Genomic DNA, 20,585 nt, shown 5'->3' on the forward strand with positions numbered 1-20,585 from the left:
TCTGTCGACGCTGTCAAAAGATACAAGGCTGCCAAATGGGTCAAAATTAAATGACCCACCTTGTAGTTCTCCCTACAATGACCTATCGATTTTTTGATTCGATCAAAAATCAAATTTTGTCAGGCCAAAAACGACCAAAATTTTGGGTAAAATTCGATCCCAAAAAAAAATCGGGTGGGGCTGTGTCGGGGCACACGGCCGTTGGTTTTAACGTGAAACGTCTATGTTAGCGAATCGCTTTAAAGTAAAAGATTGAAATGAAAACAAGATGGACGCTGTTTTAAGTATTTTAATAAAATAGAACAGGTACTTAATAGAAATTACATTTTTATGTTGACATTAAAAAGCAAAATCGTCGTCTATCCGCCTCGGTAATTGCTGCACCATGTTGTTTACATCGACAGGTACATTGATTATCTGGCCGACTATACCATAGTTACCTTCGTAGCGTAATCGACGAATTTGCATAAATGGTAACCGCGGCGAAATCAATCGAATGCTGATCGGGTCAAGCAGCGGCAGCCCGCTCGGCTTTGGAGGATAACGAAAACCGTTTGAGCGCGACAGCGTTGGGATTTTATTGGCATCTATCGAATTGCTACAGGTACTGCATAAGCGAAATTCCGTCACATTTTCATCGGGGAATTTTGTTTGAAGGAAAGAAATGTTGCGATGCTTCACTTTCTTTAAGTCTTTTTCGAACCAAAGACGATCACAAACACTGCAAGATAAACCAAACGAATTGGCTTCAAATACCGTTTTGAAGCGTTTGTCCGCTGAACGCCAATGATTTTGCATTGTTTCACTTCTACTGATATTGACATCTCTCAGTTCCGTGGCAGATCCAATAGATATATCGATTGTCTGTTCATTCGTTATGTCCATAAGTATAGGTGTTCCAGTGGTACTCGCGAGGTCGGCTTTGGGACGTTCCCGTAACCGTCTCGCTCGCTCGGCGCCAGACATTGGGGTACCTGTGCGTGGCCCATAGCCCCCTCTTTGTAACGCTAGCCTTAATTTATATTTCTGGCTGGCTCTTGCACGCGCTGAGGCCGACATGGCAAATGTTTATATATTTACTGTCACTTTCTGGTTATTTTAAATATAAATACCGTCCAAATTACACTTATTTTTGTGTAAATCAATCGGTTTAAATAAACTTGACAAACACACGAAAGAATCATCACGCTATAAAGTCGGAGTCACGAGTTACACTGAATATAAACACGCGTGAGCGCCGGTTTCGCACAGTTATTGCAGTATCCCTCCCCCGCCGCCCCGCTTGACCCCGACACGAACTCAATGTCATAACAGCAAGCTGACTATATAAGTGAAATATTTACACCACATTTTTGTTTCTAAGACTAATAGTTTTTTAATTATTGAGGTACGATGATATAGACTAGACTTCTGCATGAATGCATTCAAAACGACAAATGAATCACTTATTCTAAAAGTGGGCACACTATTTTTTCTGCACAGTATATTTGGGTGTGAGTGAATAGGGTTGTATTGTCTGTTTTGAATGACAGTAGTCTCACTCATTCCATAGTTGTACAGCTGTTAATGAGGACAGCAAAATTGGTGTGCAGTAGTCAACGCACTGTACAGTGTTTTGGTGTGCAGTTGACTTACTGTACAGTGAGTGAAACTTCATGACTGGTTCATACACACATATATGTATAGTTCACGTGTGTATGTATGTCCGATTAAAAATTTGATTTGTTTTATCGTTTTAAATGTATTTATTATAAAATAAAAAAATTAAAAATTATTTATATTTAAATTTAAACTAATTATAATAATTATTTTATGTTATTAAAGAATCTATATTTAAGTTATTAATATTGTAATGAAGGAACATTATTTTGTTTACCATGTCTTCAGTGGTGGCAATTTTGAACAGTTTTTCGGAAAATAAATTTTTGGCAACTGAAACATACTGCACTCATCTGCACAGTTGTTCACAGTCAACATACAAGCTGTACAGCGTGTTTAAAAAAGGAAAAATATAGTACTCCTTACGAAGAGTACAACCATATACTGAACCCACTCGAAGTGAGTACACTAAAAATGTTGTGCTATCTTCTTCTGACCTATAGAGTATACTGTACAGTAAAGAATGAGTGCAGTGTTTTTGAACACACTACACTACTGTACAGATCTGTTATGCCACAAATGAGTGCATTCATGCAGAAGTCTAATATAGACCATTTCGTTACGGTCCAGTTTTTAAACCTGGTACCCGTATGTTTCGGCGCGATTTTAAAAACGTTTCACGTCAAAAATTCACCGCCATTTTGTCAATTTGTGATATTTTTGAAGTGAAATTTCTTTAGGCGCGTTATGGATTTTCGGGAACGGAGTAAAACCGATTCATGACCGTCACGAAAATGCGAGGATCGCCATCCCTCTCTAACCGCTGACGAACGATCTCTCTATCCTCTTCTATCCTCTCTCGCTCTCAGCGCGGTCGCACAAAGTTAAGAGCGTAAGAATCTTAAAAAGAATGCGGTTGCGTGTGTGAGAACAAGCAAGTGAGATAATTTCAAAACTGAGAGACTAGTTTACAAAGAAACAGACAGACGGACCGACGGACAGACGGATTCACTGACCGATTCAGATCGTGATGCTGATGCAAGAATATATATACTTTATGGGGTCTGAGGTGTCTCCTAAATGCTATGTATCGGAAGTTGCCGACACTTCAGAACACCAAACTTTGCTAAATCGTTTTTGGGGGGATTTCAAAACTCTTTTTTATCTCTTATTGTAAAGGATTCTACTGATCACTCCTATAATCGACTTTCTTCTTACTAGGCCGATACTTCGATTTTTTGAAGTTGCAGAGTATCGATGAGTTGATTATTTACAAACTAAGCACGGTGACTTATGGAACCAATCTAGCGGCTTACTTGGCAAAAAGGGCCATGCATCAGCTCTCTTATTGTGAAACTTGTTTTTAGAGATTTCTATGTGGATGATTAGGTCTCTGGTGGCGTTTCAAGTGAAGAAGTGAGAAAAAATTCTCGTCAGGTATAAAGTTTATTGTCGTGAAGACACTTTGGACTAGTTTGGGATCCTTTTTCTGATTAACTTCGATTCAGTTTTTCTCAACGATCGTCATGTCCCCAAGCGAATTTTAATGTCAACAAGTTTAATTTTTATGATCCATTTGGTTTAATTACATCAATTGTAACAAAATCTTCCTACTAACATGGAGCCACGTTTAAGTGCTAACGTGGATAGGGATGACACATTGACAGCTGTTGTATATGGCCGAAGTCATCTCGTTGAGTGCTTGGTACAGACTAACTTTATTGAATGAACATGAGGAACGCGTGTGTGTACACATGTGTGTGCTTATAGAATAAAGGAATACAAAATAGTTTTGGATGTGTGTGTAGCGAGAATACATTATACATATACATGTTAAGGTCGTCTGAAGTCCTTTGGCTTAAAACGATCGACTTAATGGCGAACACGGCTGCTGTGGCGTACTGGTATGCCGGAACTACGTTGTGTAGATTGTATCTGTCTCGGCTGCTGGGTAGGGGCTGCTGCGCGTTCAGGAGGGCCAGACACAGGAGCAGGATCAGGTCCTGAACAACTGACGGTGTTGGCGGTTGTTCTTGTCGCTGTATTTCTTGATTTAAGGATGGCTTTGGCAGTTCAGGAATCCACCATGACTCTGGAGGTTTCTCGATGGATTTTTTTGTTGACAACTTTGGTTTCAGCTGGTTGAAATGGCGCTTGATATACCCATTTGAGGTGCGAATAATGAAAAGCATTTTTCCAACTGGACGGTCGATTATGCCTTCAATCTACTTTTTTCCCCTTGAATAGTGTCCAGCGTATACCGTTTGATTAGGGACGTACTTGGTGATTGTCTGTTTAGCTTCGACAAGCTTCTCGAAAAGTTGACCAAGCACTGTGTGGATTGGTGTACCGTAAATTAACTCGGCTGGAGTTTTACCTTGGGCATTTGGAGTGAACCTGTAAGAAGAAAGATATTTAGTTATAGCTACCCTCAGTGGTATATTGTCTTGGAGGTTCTTCTTGACTGCTAACAGTCAGCTGAGGACCGTTGTCGCTAACCATGGTCTTCGGGTATCCTTCGATGGCGAAAATCGAAGACAATGCAGCGATCGTTTTGGCGGTTGTTGTAGACGACATTTGGATTACAAATGTAAACTGTGAATAGGCGTCTACGCATATGAGCCACATAGCGTCAAAAATTGGACCGGCGAAGTCGATATGAATTCGCTCCCATACTGTTGTTGCTGCTGGCCAACTTTGGTCATGCAGCATCTTCAAGAGCAACAATCCTGCACCACCAAGAGAGTGTGGTGATTCTTCGCCCTAAATATTGGCAGATAATTGTGTTGCAAGTTAATGCAGACGTGTTTTTACATCGCTCCGCCGAGTAATTAAAAATACTGCGAAAAAAGTCGATTTTTATCTCGCAAAAAGTGCGTGAAACACAAGAAAAGGCAACGAAGTTGGAAACATAGACCACAAAAATACGATCTGGCCAAATAATAAATAAACAATCAATACAAAACTCTAAATAATATTTGGTGCGTCAAAACGGAAACGAAAACGGAATTGGGAAAAATAACAGCACAAGGCCCAATCGAAAGAATAAGCGGAAACACTCAAATAGAACGCAAAACAAAGAACTCAAGCACAAAACACTCAAGAATAAACACTCAAACTTAATTACAAAGCAACAAAAATGCCACCTGTAACTAAGCGTCAGCGAGAAAACACTGCAACCGACCTGGGTGGAGGGAGATCATCGGATGCTCCGTCGCCCCAATTGATCCAGCTTATTGACCAGCGGTTTATTTCCTCTAAAATGAAAGAGGCTGAGGAGCGCTTTCTACATATACTGGAGGAGCGCCTGGGGGGTCTGGCTGGCGAGGTCCAACAATTGGCACAGCGTGTGCAGTGCCTCGAGCGCGAGGTTGCGGATTTGGATGCGATTAGGCAGAAGCTGGGAGTTCTGGAGTCCAATTTTGTGGCTCAAGAATCCACGGTGTGCCGAAGGTGGAAGGGGAAAAATTGAAACATTTGTTTAACACCATGTGCTTCAACCTTCACATTACACCCGCGCCGGCAATAAAAGAAATTTACAGAACAACACGGAGAAACGCGACAACTACTGTGGTCGACACAGCGATCATGGTTAAACTGGAACGCGTTGGAGACAAGGCAGCCATTCTAAGAGCAACGGCGGCATACCGAAGAGAAACTAAGCAGCAGCTGACTCTAAAGCACTTCGGCATTGACTCTCCTGCTGTAGTTTATATTAATGAGCAGCTTCCGAAAGGTGCGTACGAGGCTTTCAAAGAGGCCATGCGCATGAAAAAGAATAAGCAGCTTGTTGCAGAGCATGAATCCAGTGAGATCTTTGCAATTGAAAGCTACCAAGAGCTTTTAGCTTGGAAGAAAAGAGATCCCATAAACAGTAGCACTCACTATTTTCTCTCTTAATACTAACTACTATTCTTTAATCAACGAACACAATTACTCCCTTTTTATTTTTATTTTCCCTAATCACACTCGTGTTAACCCTTTTCCTATTTTATTAAGCTTATATTATTATCTAAAAATTTTCATTATGCTGTACACTGACAAATATTTAACAGGATTTTTAACTACCCAATATGACTTCAGCTAACGCAAAATCCAATGCGAACAGTGAAACTTTAGTTCGTATACTTGCTAGTCGAAAGCCTGGCCTACACGTATGCCATATAAATGCACAAAGCTTAAAAGAAAAATTGATGAATTTAGATTTATGTTTGTTAACTCTAATGTCGATATTATATGTGTGTCTGAGACATGGTTTTTACCTAATCTATGTAGCGTATTAATAGATTGTGATGGTTATAATGTGTTTCGAGTGGATCGTCCTAGTCGTGGTGGAGGTGTTGCAATATATGTAAACAAAAAACTTAATGTGTCTGTACATTGCCAAAGCCCCCTGATAGTCCAATGGAGTACATTTTCCTTCGAATTAAGAATGCACCAGATAAGAGTAAAATATTAATAGGCTGTATATACCGACCTAACAATAATATTGACTTTTCTCATTTGATAGACCTTATATCGACATTTGCCTCTGATTTTACTGACATCATTCTGACTGGTGGCCTTAACTGTGACATGTTGAAAGACAATCGACTCTTAGGTAATATGGAATCGATAGGACTAGCGCTTGTCAATTCTACAAATCCTACACATTTTACAAATTCGACAAATACGCTCATTGATTTGTTCTTCGTTAACAATCTTGAGAAAATTTTAAAATATGACCAATTGGCAGCACCAGCCCACTCTAAACATGACCTCATTTTCCTGACTTATAATACCTACCCAGACTACACTGACCATTGCATAGAATTCCGTGACTTTAGAAATATAGATTACAACGGCCTTGCCCATGATTTTGACTTAATAAACTGGAACTATATTTTTTGCTTAATGTCAATAGATTGTCAAATTCAACAGCTAGAAACGAACATCAACTACCTATATAACAGACACGTACCACTTAAAAAGAAAAAAGTAAGACTGAAGGAAAACCCATGGCTCAATATTGATATTAGGATGGCAATAGCAAAACGAAATAAGGCATTTCATAAATGGAAGAGATATAAAACTGACTCTCATTACGTCTTTGCTAAATTAAGGAAGATAGTCACTAAACTTATTAGTTCGGCCAAGAGTAACTATTTAAGTAGTAAATTTGATAACGCAGTGAACACTAAGCAGACATGGAATCGTCTTAAAAGTTTAGGTATAGGAAAACAGAAGCGTGCAATAATAGAAAATATTAATGTGGAGGAGTTAAACAATAAGTTCCTAAGCATAAATGTACCTGAAGCAACCGAAAATATATATCTGAATTATCCACCAACTCATATTTGTGATACAAGATTTAGTTTTACATGTGTCAGCCCAAGCGAAGTATTATCAGGCATCTGCAGGATTAAATCAAACGCAGTGGGACTTGATGACCTAAGCCCTAAATTTTTGAGAATTCTCACTCCCAAAATCTTGACATATATAACCCATATTTTTAATACAGCTATAATGACATCCACATTTCCTGATGCATGGAAAGCGGCTAAAATTATTCCTGTGCCCAAAGGACGAAGTTGTGAGTTCAGGCCTATATCGATTTTGCCATTTCTATCGAAGGTGTTCGAAAATGTAATGGCTATTCAAGTAAACAAGTTTATTTCCGATAACAAATTAATAACCGATCTGCAATCAGGCTTCAGGAAAAACAAAAGCCTTACCTCAGCAGTCATTAAAATATCCGAGGAAATTCGAGAACACCTAGATAAAGGCGAAGTCACTATTTTAACACTTCTTGACTATAGCAAAGCGTTTGACACTGATGACCACTTGACACTTTGCACAAAGCTTCGTTCACTGTTTTTCTTCTCTGATACGGCAATTAAACTTATTTCGTCTTATTTAAGTAATAGATGTCAAGCTGTTGTAACGTCCACTTGTTCTTCGTCTTTTAAATATGTGAAACGTCGTGTACCCCAGGGTTCTGTTCTTGGTCCTTTGCTTTTTGTGATATATGTCAATGACTTAGTCAATGTTGTGTGCGTTGGTACACTGATTCACTTGTATGCTGATGATGTACAAATGTATGTAAGTCGTCCACTACATAGAATCAATGAATGTATTGAGTTTTGTAATGAGCAGCTTAAAAAAATAAGTGTATGGGCAAAACAAAATGGACTTGGTCTAAACCCATCAAAATCAAAAGCATTGATAATATACAAAAATAATATCGACACTTCCAATATACAAAAACTCAATGTCAATAATTCACCTATTGAATATGTGAACCATACGGCTAACTTGGGCGTCATATTTAATAAAACATTAACGTGGAACAATAACATAAATCAAGCAACTGGCAAGACTTATGGTCTGCTAAGAATGTTACATACAACAAAAAACTATCTACCGATGAACATTCGGCTATTAATTGCCAAAACCTCTCTTGTCCCAACTTTAATGTATGGTGTTGAAATTTTTGCAAATTGTGGTTCAGTGAGTTTCCGTAAAATCAATGTTTGTTTCAACAATATTTTTCGATATGTATACGGTCTGAGGTTGTATGATCATGTCTCGACACTAGCATGTAATATATTAGGATTAAGTATAAAAGACTACATGCAATTTAGAACTTTAATATTACTGCACAAGATTATCTATTCAAAAGAACCGGCGTACCTGTACAGTAAACTTCAGTTTGCCTCATCAGAACGAACGAAAAACATTATAGTTAAAAGGCACAAAACATTGACATCAGAAAGGCATTTTTTTTATTCACGCTATTCGCATTTGGAACCAACTACCTTGTTCAATAAAACTAATTGGGAATGATACGCTCTTCAAAAGGGCGGTATTAAGAATATATCAAAATACAGCATAATGAAAATGAAAAATAAAAATGAAAACAAAAATAAAAAGGAAAATAAAATTAAAAAATGAAAAAAATTTAAATTGAAATTAAAAAGTTGATAAAACTAATAATAATTCAAGCAAAGACTTTTTATTAAAATCAAGCAAAGACTTTTTAATTTTTAGTTTTTAATTTCTAAATTATAGTTTTAAGCTACTTTAAGCATATATATATGTTAAACTTAAATTAAATTTAAATTCAATGTGACTAGGGCAATAATAAATAAGCAATAGCTTGTAGTCCTGGGAAAACAATAAAACAAATAATAATAATAAAAATAATAAATAATATTCAATTTCGTCCTTGAAATAGAAGCATTTTTGCCTTTTGCATCTGATGCCGTTCGCTTGAAGAATGCTGAGAACTTGGTCGATTCGGTTCAGATGTTCCTCGCTTGTAGGTGCTGAGATCATGATATCATCTAAATAGTTGCCAAAACCTTCTAATCCCTATAGAAGTTGTTCGAGGTATCATTGAAAAATGGCTGGTGCACTTGCAATCCCGTAAGAAAGACGCTGATACTGAAATAGGCCCAGTGGTGTGTTAACCACCGTGATTTCTTTCGAAGCCTCTTCTAATTCCATCTGAAGATAGGCACCCTTGAGGTCTATCTTGCTAAACTGCTTTCCATGACGAATGATGTGAAATAGAGCTTATTTTGTTGGTAATGGATACAGTTCGACGTCGATTTGTGCGTTGATTGCCTTTTTAAAATCGTCACAAATACGAATATCGCTACCTGGCTTAGGTGTGAGCACAATTGGGGATGCCCAATTGCTGAACTTGACTGGTTTCCAAATTCCGGCTTGTGTGAGTCTGTCTGCTTCAGCTTTAAATTTGTCCATCTGACCGAACGGAATTATGCGGCTTTTATAAAACTTTGGCGTTGCTGACGATTTTAGAAATACGCTGGCTTTGAAGTCTTTAGTAACCCCCATAGCTGGTTCAAACACTTATTTGTATTTGTTGCAGATTTCACTTACTTTGTCATTACGCACCTCATAAATGTTTGATACTTGCATGATATCGAATCCGAAAACGTTAAATAGATCCATGCCGAAAAGAGTAGTCGAAGTTTCTATATTTGCCACAATTAAGACCACTTCTATCTCTTTCTCCCCGCACTTTGCGACAGTGTGCAGCTCCCCTAGCAATGGTATTGGTGTATGTCCAAACGCATGTAAAACTCGGGAACACTTTTGCAATTTTGGCTTCTTCAGCAGCGCGTATGTATTGGAGTTTATCACGGATGCTGTTGCTCCGGAGTCCATTTGAAATTAAATTACTTGATTAAATATTTCGAGATCAATGACTTTTCTGTTTTGTTGACATTTTACTTGACCTGTGACACTGTAAACTGCTTCGAACACTTCGACTTCGTTTGCTTCGTTCTTGTTGGACTTGACTTTACGGTTATTTGCTCACCAAAGAGAGAAATGCAAATTCAAAAACGCCGTATGTCGCAGGTGCGGTAGAAAGTCAAATGCTAAAGGGCCTGTGATTGATTGTCCACAACCAGAGCACGATTTCAAATCACTTTTGAACGATTTGGCATCACTTCCACTTTTTGCAAACTTTTTTGTGTACGTGTGGATCGCATTGATTGGATCCTGTTTGTATATGTTCTCTTTGAGCGCTGCAACGGTTTTTGTTGTTTTCTCATAGGTTTCAGCAAATAAGAGTACATCTTCAAGAGTTGGCTATGAGTAAGTTTATTTTATTGAACTTAATTACATGTTATTGTTCAATTTTTGAGAAGTATTAGAAAAAAATTGTTTTTTTTTTAATATTTAGAAATAAGCCAGTGGTGGTTAATCTTCCGAAACGCCTAAAGAAAAAGTTGTTTTGCGGTGACATCATAGGGAGTTAACGGATCATCTTAAAAATAGAAAGTGATATGCGTAAAAAAACTCTTTCTGATTACCTGCGTACATATTTATGTAGAGAGTTTGTGCTAAAAATTTGAAAAGGATCGGTTTAGTAGATTTTGAGTTATGATGTTCACCGACTTTAAAAATAACGTTTTCGGGGAAATTTAGGTTTTATTTAGCTTACCCTGTTTTTTTTTTTTGGTGCGTTAAAATTAGAAATTGAAATTTAAGTACCTTCCAGTTGTAGAAGGATGTTTACCTACAAGGCCCACTGTACCATAGAATAAGAATTAGAGATAGAGCCAAAGATGTATAGTCATCTCCCTCGTTCTCATAGCATAGAATAGAATAAGTTTAAGTTTAAGATCATTGTATTGCGAGCTCGCTCACGCGGCTGAATGAGGAGAAGAAGGAAGAGAGAAAAAGGCACTCAGTGCCTGGCGATTGAAAGGAGCGGTTGGGTATAGAGAATAATAAAGTTATAGAAATTAAAGCACAACCTCGACATTATTTAACTACTACACTGTTGTCAGATTGATCTGAAATTTGGATCACACCTTCAGTTCCGAGGACAATACAATATAGTAATATCAATAACATTGTAAATCCAAGATGGCGGCCGCTACAAAATGGCGGATAACGTAGGTTTTATCAATCCCATCAATATGGGTATCAAATGAAAGTGCTCAACCAGTAGAATACAATGTACTATATAAAATTAAAGGTTAGGTTTTATCAATCCCATCAATATGGGTATCAAATGAAAGTGCTCAACCAGTAGAATATAATGTACTATATAAAATTAAAGGTTAGGTTTTATCAATCCCATCAATATGGGTATCAAATGAAAGGTCCCAACAAGTAGAATACAATTTACTATGCAAAATTGAAATCTAAAATGGCCGCCGCTACCAAATGGCTGATAACAATTTTTTTATCAATCCCACCCATATTGGGTATGAAATAAAAGGGCTTGACAAGAAGAATACAGTGCACTATACAACCCCAATATTTAAGATGGGCGCAGCCACTAAATGGCGTATAATAATAAGATTTAAATTTAGAAATCGAATCTGTAATTTAGGTATCTCATTAATCCAGCCTGAATCCACCACCCAAGTCAAGATTTTGTATCGCGTTGAGGACTGTGTGGCGTTAGGGTGGCTAAAAATGACATGTCGTTAGCGGTACACCATCCAAGTTAAGGTGAAAGCTTAAAACGCGCCGAGAACTGTATGGCATTAGGGTGGATAAAAATAATATGTCGTTAGCGTTTTCCCCTTATGACTCAGGCGCATCTTTATTGGACCTCTTTATTGGACCTCTGGCGGCGTCGACCGTTTAAATGTCTATTACTCGTGGGAACAAAATGTAAAAAAAAAAAAAAAAAAAAAAATGCGAAATAAAAACTAAAAACTAGAAAATAAAAATAGGTAAAAAAAACTTTTTAAGTTAAACGGTTTTATGTAAAACATACATTGCAATGTTTAAGATAAATGTACTAAAAACCAAAAAATAATACAATTTTTTATTATTATAAACATATGCATAGACTAGACTAAAATAAAACCGTGGGGCACGTCAATTGTCTACAAGCGTTGATTAAAATGTTTGTTTGCCTCACGGTTTTATTTTAGTCTAGTCAGAAGGACAACATTCTGCCTTTGAGAAGGCCACTTGTCTTCAAAAAGTCATACCCGGCAAGATCGGAATCCTCAGAGTATCTAGTTTCCGTGGAGCTACGGATATCATCATATTTTAAAACAACGTTATCATTTTATTTCCATTAATTCTATATAGAATTTTTGATCACTTCACATGGCAGCTACATATATGATATAGTCATTTTTTCCGTTATATATATATATATAGCCGCACGATCCATCCGGTTCCGTCTTTTATGCTGCGTGCAATAACTACACAACTTTTGGCCTAGAGGTGCCTTGGGCCCTAGGGGATTCTTTTTAAGACATAAAGGCCTATAAATGGGATTTGGGTAAAGTCTCGAATCTCATCTTATAATAGGTGACATAATACGTAACTGTCCTAATATTAAAAACATTTTTACTTGTTTTAGCTTTGACTGCTAAAGTTTCGGCCTAGCGTTTCCTGTGTGCCTGATAATTTTTTCATAATATAAAAAACAAATTGCAGAGTGATTGGTTTAACATAAGCTTTTACATTTTCAATAAAATCCAATGTAAATAATTTTTTTTTATATCATTTTGAAATTTCATATAGGTGAATGACGTCAAAATGCCACAAGTATACTTGGCCTTACTATTTTTTTGCCCCTATTTTACAGGTAAGATTTAAATACTAAATATTTATAATCACCCATTTTACTTCCGCTGTTAACTGCGAAGAAAAATATACATATCTATAGAGTCTTTACATGCTTAAAAAATTTGTCGATTTCTTTAGATCTAAAATCCTTTTCCTGATTTAAATTCTGGTAATAAATACGCTGGGATTCGCGTTGTTAAAAATTTGTACACCCACCAGCTTATAAAGCGTTAAGGCTCTGCTGTCGGTATGGGCGCCGAGACTCAAAAGTTGTTACGCCCATAGACATTGTTTACATGAGTAATTGGAAGTAGTTCGAAGCAGTGCACAGTGGTCCGGCTACATATATGGAAAAAGTGGTCATAAATCAGAAACTCAATGTAGAGTTCGAAATTTGCATTTGGGGGTTCGCTGATTTCGAATATGAAGTGGAAATTTCAAAATTTAAAATGGCGGCTCCAATATTGCAGTTGTGATTTCCGTAATTATCTGGTGAATATATTATCTAATTTTTCACGACCCCAGAGAGTGCCACGTGGAGGTTTACGGTAAATTTTGACTGTCCTTTTTTTTTTACATTTTTTTGACAAAAAAATTTTGTTTTTAATTTTTTTTTAATGTTTTTTTAATTTTTTTTTTCATTTTTTTCTTTGAATTTTTGTTTTTTTGTTACTTTTTATTTTGGACTTTTGTTTTTTAATTTTTAAGACATTTTTTTAACTAAAAAAAACAATTGATCTTACCCTAGCCTCCTTCCAATGTCACCGCATAAATTGGAATGAAAGAATATTCTAGTACAAAGTAGGTATACTTAAAATAAAGCAGCACAACTGCCCAAATTAAAGTAACTGCATATGCACAAGCACACGTAAGAGAATGAGAATGAGCGCAAAGGAGAACTAGGGAAGATAAAATCATTAACCTTTGTTTTTGTCGCTTTCGCTGTCACTGCTGATTAGGCTGGTGCTTAATTTCAACAACAGGTGTGGAAAAAATGTTCGCATTTGCGTTTGCGCAAAAGTTTTAAATTGGGTATTGTAGTACAGATGTAAACTAATATTACCTATATGGTCTCTGGTTGGAAGCTAATGGAAGGATAAAAATATTCGATTCCAAAAAATTTAAAAAAAAAAAAACAATTTTTTGCTAATTAAATGAGAATCCCATCAATACAACAATATTTATTATTATTATTAGGGGGAAAAGGTTATCTCGACCCAACTGGATCTATTGTACCCCCTATCTGAGCTTAGAGCTCACCCATCAACCCGGCTCCTTCGATAAGGTTAAGGAGCTTTATCGGGTCGATGCTTCCAGAGGTCCCAAGTGTAAGGAACCTGGACCCGAGGGTTCTGCTCCTCAGGCTACTTAGTGCTGGGCAATCTGATATTATGTGTAGGGAGGTTTCATCCTCGCTATCACAGAATCTGCATGTTTTACTGTTTATAATCCCTATATTAAATAGGTGTCTCCTTAGTTTGCAGTGTCCGGTTAATAAGCCGGTAACTATCCTAAGTGATCTCTTCCCTAGTTGTATAAGTTTCTTAAACCTCTTCATGTCATAATTGACGATGAGGGTTTTGGCTTGTCTTTGGCCTGTGGTGTCTTCCCAGCAGGCTTGCCTCATATGTACCTCTCCTTTTCTTAGGTAATCTTTGACTGTGTGTCTGCCTATGCCACAGTAAGGCTGGGGTCCTATAAGGGGTCGTTCCGCCCCTAGTTTTGCTAGCCTGTCGGCTAGTTCATTCCCGGATATGTCTTTGTGTCCTGGAATCCATCTTAATGACAGCCTGTTGTTGCTGCCCAGAAGGTTCAGCTTTGTTCTTACTTCTCGTACCAGCTTCGAGGTGATTCTATTACTGCATAGTGCAGTAATTGCCGCTCGACTGTCCGAGAGGATCGCAATGTCCTTGTTTGTGTACCCACGCTTCATATTGAGCTCTGCACGCCGTCCTATGGCGCAAACTTCAGCTTGGAATATGCTGGTGTATTGGCCTAACGATTCATGGTATTTGATTTGTGGTCCTACTACTCCAAGGCCAGTGCCTTGGTGTGTTAAAGACCCGTCCGTATACCATGCTATAGTGTGACTCGCCATGGAGTGTACTTCCTTCATGGTGGTCCATTCTTCCATGTTGCTCATATGAGCAGAGAAATTCTTTTCAAAGATGAATTCTACTGTCATTTCGTCCCTGGGGTGTGAGCTCAGGAGAAGTTCGACTAGTAGTTTTGCTGCACCCCTAGAACTGAGAATGCGGTCACTGCCATTACCACAAGAAGTGATTCTTAGTAGGGTGGCCTTCCGCTGTAAGCGGAGTGAGTTCCATGAGAACTTCCAGTGCCGCAGTGGGGCAGGTTCTCATTGCTCCTGTCATACATATGCATGCCAGTCTTTGCAGCCGTTGGAGCTGTTTCTGTGCGGTAACGAGCCTAGCTCGTTTAACCCAGGCTACTGACCCATGTGTGAGTATTGGCCTCACAATTATAAGGTATAATTGTGATAATTTGGGGTGAGGTCCCATAAGATTTCCCTGCAATTTTCCGACAAGTGAAGAGAGCCCTGAGGCACTTATCCACTGTCTTTTGCATATGGGTTGCAAACGTTAGCCTCCTGTCGAAGGTAACTCCGAGGTACCACTTAACTTCCCGGCTTATTGCTACGGGAGTACCTAGTAGCATGATTTGTCTCATCTTCTTTAGTTTGTACTTCTTTGTAAAAGGAACAATGACTGTTTTTGCGGGGTTGAGGTTAAGCCCAACTTCCCTGCACCAGTCGAGCGTTATCTTGAGTCCGAGTTGGACAATATCGCAAAGCGTTTCTTCAAATTTCCCTTTGGCTACTATTACTATGTCATCGGCATAGCCCTGACATTGTAATCCTCTGTCGGCGAGTTTCTTTAGTAGTTCATCTACTAGTAGGCTCCATAGTAAAGGAGACACCACCTTGCGGACATCCTCTGCTTGTGGCAACGGTCATTGTGCTGTTGCCAATGGTCGCCATTGCCTGCCTGGAGCTTAACAAGGCTCCAATCCACCTTCTTGTTGTCGCGTCTATATTCCTTCTGGCGAGGGCCGCTAAGACAGCATCATGCGACGCATTGTCAAAGGCTCCCTCTATATCCAGAAAGGCAACTTCTTTGTTGTCCACTACCCCTTCAAGGGTGTGACAAAGTTGGTACAGTGCAGTGTCTGTTGAACGACCTGCCCTGTATGCATGCTGCGTGGGTTGCAGCGGACAGTCCTTAAGATCTGTGCTTCTAATATGGTAGTCTACCAGCTTTTCCAACATTTTAAGGCAAAACGAAGTTAAGCTGATAGGTCTGAAGGACTTTGGGTTGGTGATGTCTTTCTTCCCTGCTTTGGGGATGAAGACCACTCTAGCTCTACGCCACGCATTTGGGATGTGTCCAATTGCTAGGTTGCTTAGTATCAGTCTCCTTAAGCGGGTTAGGAGTAGATCCAGTCCCTGCTGCAGGAATGATGGAGAGATACCAATGGTTGGAAGGTCCCAATTGCCCATTTTAGTCTCTCCGGAGAGAGACCAAGGTGTCTTGGAGTGGACGATGCCTCCATTGGGTTGGACGTATCTTCCGCCAGGGGTGAGCTCCCGGGGAAGTGTGTTTTAAAGAGTAAAGCTAGTTTATCCCTGTCGTCGGAAGTGTAAGAGTTGTCACATTTCCTCAGGGCTAGGTTACTTTCTGGTGCAACTTTGGCCATAGCCTTGTGCAATCTTGCCCCTTCATGGGAAGTGCTGATTGCCTCACAGAAGTCTCTGTAGTTCTTCCGTTTGGCCTTCCTGATCTCTTTTTTGTAGAGCGTCAGGCTTTGTTGGTATTGTCCCCAGTTATCTTCGCTCGTTTTTGCTCTGTTGAAGAGCCTGCGGGTGGAGATTATGAGCCGTTTCAGGTTGTCATTCCACCATGGGGCGTCTCTATCTGCTTTCCGTCTGCCAAGAGGGCAACTGTCCTCAAAAGCATTGGTTATCTTCTTGCAGAGGTTATCCACTGCCTGATCCAATTCTAAAGAATATCTGGGTATACCTGACGGCTCGTTAGAGAGATTGAGCTCAAGGGAGGACTTGAACCAATCCCAGTTTGTTTTCTTGGGATTCCTTTTGGGGACGTCCCTAGCGGTGTTGAAGTCTACTTCAAATCTAATGATTCGGTGATCCGACATTGATTCCTCTGGCGACACTTGCCAGTTCTTAATAAGTGGCCCAAGAGACCTGCTTATCAGAGTTATGTCTAGGACCTCCTCTCTTACTCTAGTAATGAATGTCGGTGTGGACCCGACATCACCGATTTCTAGGTTACTATTTACAATAAATTCTATTAGCTGCTCACCTCTGTTGTTGACATCGGTGCTTCCCCATATCACGTGATGTGCATTGGCGTCACACCCGATGATTAGGGGCATCTTCTTCCTCCTGCAGCATTCCACGAGTCCGATGATTTCCGGTGGTGGGCATGCTGCATCCCCAGCAAAATACGCCGATGCTATGGCGATCGCTGGTAACCTTCCTGCGCCGCTCACAGTTACCACGACTCAGTCACTACTTAGGAACTCTGAAAAGATATTATAATTGATATCTTTTCTTATTAATATGCATGCTCTTGGGTGTGTACCCCGTTGGTCGCATATTACCTTTGATTCCTTGGTGTACAGGCCTTTAATGCCCTGATTGCACCAAGGCTCCTGTATGAGAGCTGGCCCGAGATGTTGGTTGGTGAACAACCTGGCCAGGACGGCTGATGCCGCCTTGGCTCGGTGTAGGTTCACCTGGGCTAGACTCGTGCTGCTGTATGCAGCCATCACTGGAGCGGATGCTCCATCTTTGGTGAAGGGGGCGGGTGTTCCCCTTCTCTGCCATCCGTCAGAGTGACGTCGGCCTCCATTTCGTCGTTATAGTCCAGGAGAGACTCATGTGTTGACTTCGGGGAGGGCGTAGGATGCTCCTCATCCTCACTCCTCACATCCATAGCGGCGCTAGGGTCCTCCTCTGTACCCATAGGCTCCTGTGGCTCGTCGAGGGATTTCTCGACCTCCACTTTGCCATCTGGGGAACCAGAGGGCGCTCCTTCTGCTGCGGCCATCTTTGCCGCCTTTCTTAGCCCACTCACCGAGACGGTACCGAACCTTAAGTTGAGCTGGTGCTCTCTAGCTACGATCTCGTCTCGGGTGAGCTGGTCGATCCCGATGACAAGGGAGTGCCCCGCCTCCATCGTTCTTCCGGGAGACCACTTTCCAGGCATCCGTCTCCAGCCTGTTCTGGCGCCCAAGCATCATGAGGAGTTCCTCATTATCTCTTTCCGCGCTTCTGGGGCAGAAGACCGTGACATTATGTGCCGCGGGGATATCTTCTCCCACCTTGGTTTCTAGGGGCACGCCCTTCCACGTTCTGAGCAAGGGCACAACGGCCCTCAGCCAGTCCGCTGAGTCCTGGTTCAGGCATTCGATGAGGAGGTATCCTACCCTGAAGTGGATACCAGATGCCCTAGGGGGAGGTCTCCGTGCTGCCGCCGCCTTTGAGGTGCAAGGCTCCTCAGGCTTTGGGCAGGAGGGAGGTGCCTTAACCTCTTTAGTGCCCTCTGACTTCAACCCTTTTGGGGTGTTCGTCGGAGGGGTGAGGGTGCTGTTACCCCGCTTGCTGGCAGGTGCACTACTTGAGGCCGCTGGTCGTGGCTCCTTTGCCTTCCTCAGTGCCTCGTCGGGCGACATGCCCTGATGGAGGTATCTAAGGTAGCATTTTATTTTGGACCCCGGCAGGCCTCTCCTGTTGGGGTGGTCTAGGCCTCCAGGTTGTCCTTTGGCTGGAAGGACATCCGTCTTCATGGCAGGCCTGGTCCTCTGTCCAGCCGCGGGGGGGTGGACGAACCAGCCGGGATGGTCCTGCTGGTCGCGCACGTTCCCGGACTGGAAAAGTTGACCATTGTGGGGGATGTCCCACATTCTGCGTCCGAGACGCACTCCTGGCGGTGGCTGCGCTCCTGGGTGGGGATGGTCCCACCTGTGGTCGCTCTCCCTCGAAGAGTTGGTTTATGAAGTGTCTTGCGACACTCGAGGCAGGGATGTCCTGAGGCAATTTGGTGTTCGTATGCTTCTTCATAATGGAATCCCACGAGTTGCTGAGAAAGTATGGTCCACGCGGGCAGAGATCCGCTATACCCGGGTAAGGCGCGGTTAGGACAGGCGGTCGCCACTTGCCTGAACCATCCGTGAGAGACTGGGCTATTTGTTTATCCGGGCCCCCAGGCAGGCTGACTATCGGCACGGGTCGGATGACACCTTAGTCCGGCACTGGAGTGAGATTGTGGGAAGAGAAGTTGGTAGGTAATTGTGGGGGAAGAGGGGTGTGTAAGGCTACAATTTGAAGACGGCCAAACAAGCGTCTTATCAGTACACTGACTTCGGTGTACCCGCTGTTTGTCCGGGGTTGCTTATTAGCTTGCGCTTATTCACAACTAACCTTATGAATAAGGCCGTTCGCTATCCGCAACCTGCGACCCGCCTGGTGGCCCCATCTAAGCCCCCTTGAACGTCTCACTAGTTCTCGATGAACAGGATAGAACAATACATATTGATGAAAATTTTTATTGGTGATATAGTTTACAGTAATAATGAACTGTTAAAAAAAATTTATGGAATAAATGTTCGTAAATAAAAAAAAATTATATTATATTTTTATAGGATTTTCGCCACTTGTCACCTTTAAGGTTAAAAATTTGTATGTAAACGGAATTAAAACAAGCTAATACTTTGGGGAACCATAGTTCAAATATTCAAGAATTGATTAGAAATAGACAGGTTTAAATCCAGGACTATTGAATAATTGGATTTATGGCAGCATCCGGACCACTGTGCAGTGAGAAGAGACGCTTTAAAATAATTGTGAGATAGGAAGGGGGCAAAGTGTAATCAAATGAAATTATATTTATTTATTTGTAATATATTATACATATATATTTTCAGTTGGTTGTGAGATGCGTGAAAGTTATAAGTGTTTTTGCAAAAAATGTTTCTGCAAAATCTTCCAAAGATTTGCTTTGTGTTGTAGATCGTTTATAAAAAAAATCACTGCAATCACGCGTGGGGCGAAGACAAAAGATCGTCTATTCTCAACGAAGTTGAGAAGTCTTGAAGTCGACTGAATAGCAGAGACCTGTGCATCACTGATACTGTTTACTGTGCGTGATTTCTGAAATCTTAGGCTGCAAACATAGTGCGCGCTGAGACGAAGATTACGATGAGGATGAAGCTGAAGACGAATTGTTTGCGTTGCTAGCAAGCGAATAGGTTGCATAGTGCAAGACGAATCTGTTGCGATTTTGTGATGTTAGTCGCAATGGATTTCTCATCAGATGATGAGCTGCTGTTGGAGGAAAGTTTATTTTTTAAATTGAAATATAGCAAAAAAAGTGAATGAAAGAATTCACCCAATTAATTTGGGTAGAAAAGCGTTCGGCGAATTTCATCATTAATTTAATGAGCTGCGTAAAGATGAAAAAAAATTTGTGGAGTACACCAGAATGAAAACCAGCACGTTTGATTACATTCTGTTAAAAATTGAAACGCTAATTATCAAAAATTGGACAAATTTTAACAAAACCCCAATTATACCTGTGTGAATTGTAACATGCGCTGCGCCAAGCAAGGGTAGAAAGAGAGAGAAATAATAACAAAGGCAAAATAGTAAGCGATTCGTCTTCAAAAACAGTACTGCACCGTTTGAAGCTGATTGCTTGCGTATTGTCTTCGGGTTCGTCTTCGTCTTTGCGCGCACTATGTTTACGGACGAGCAAACTCATATAAATTGTTTTGTACTGTTTTTTTGTCTCCAGCTTCGTCTTTATCTTAATCTTCGTCTCAGCCGCACTATGTTTGCAGCCTTAGACCTAGAGAAATGCAGCGGACGACGGTAGAGGATC

At 40.5% G+C, this 20,585-nt stretch overlaps 1 protein-coding gene across 1 annotated transcript in view; it reads left to right on the forward strand.

Annotated features, from left to right (window-relative positions):
• The window catches only part of LOC108098859 (aminopeptidase N), a 304,344-nt gene that overhangs the window by 36,529 nt on the left and 247,230 nt on the right, over positions 1–20,585 (forward strand). The window contains exon 2 of the mRNA XM_043208485.1: positions 12,616–12,679. Coding sequence (XP_043064420.1) covers positions 12,620–12,679 — 60 coding nt within the window. The 5' untranslated portion in view covers positions 12,616–12,619. The remainder of the gene's footprint in view (positions 1–12,615; positions 12,680–20,585) is intronic.

This window comes from Drosophila ficusphila, unplaced genomic scaffold, assembly GCF_018152265.1.
Source record: "Drosophila ficusphila isolate 14025-0441.05 unplaced genomic scaffold, ASM1815226v1 contig_470, whole genome shotgun sequence".
NCBI classification, from domain to species: Eukaryota; Metazoa; Arthropoda; class Insecta; order Diptera; family Drosophilidae; genus Drosophila; species Drosophila ficusphila.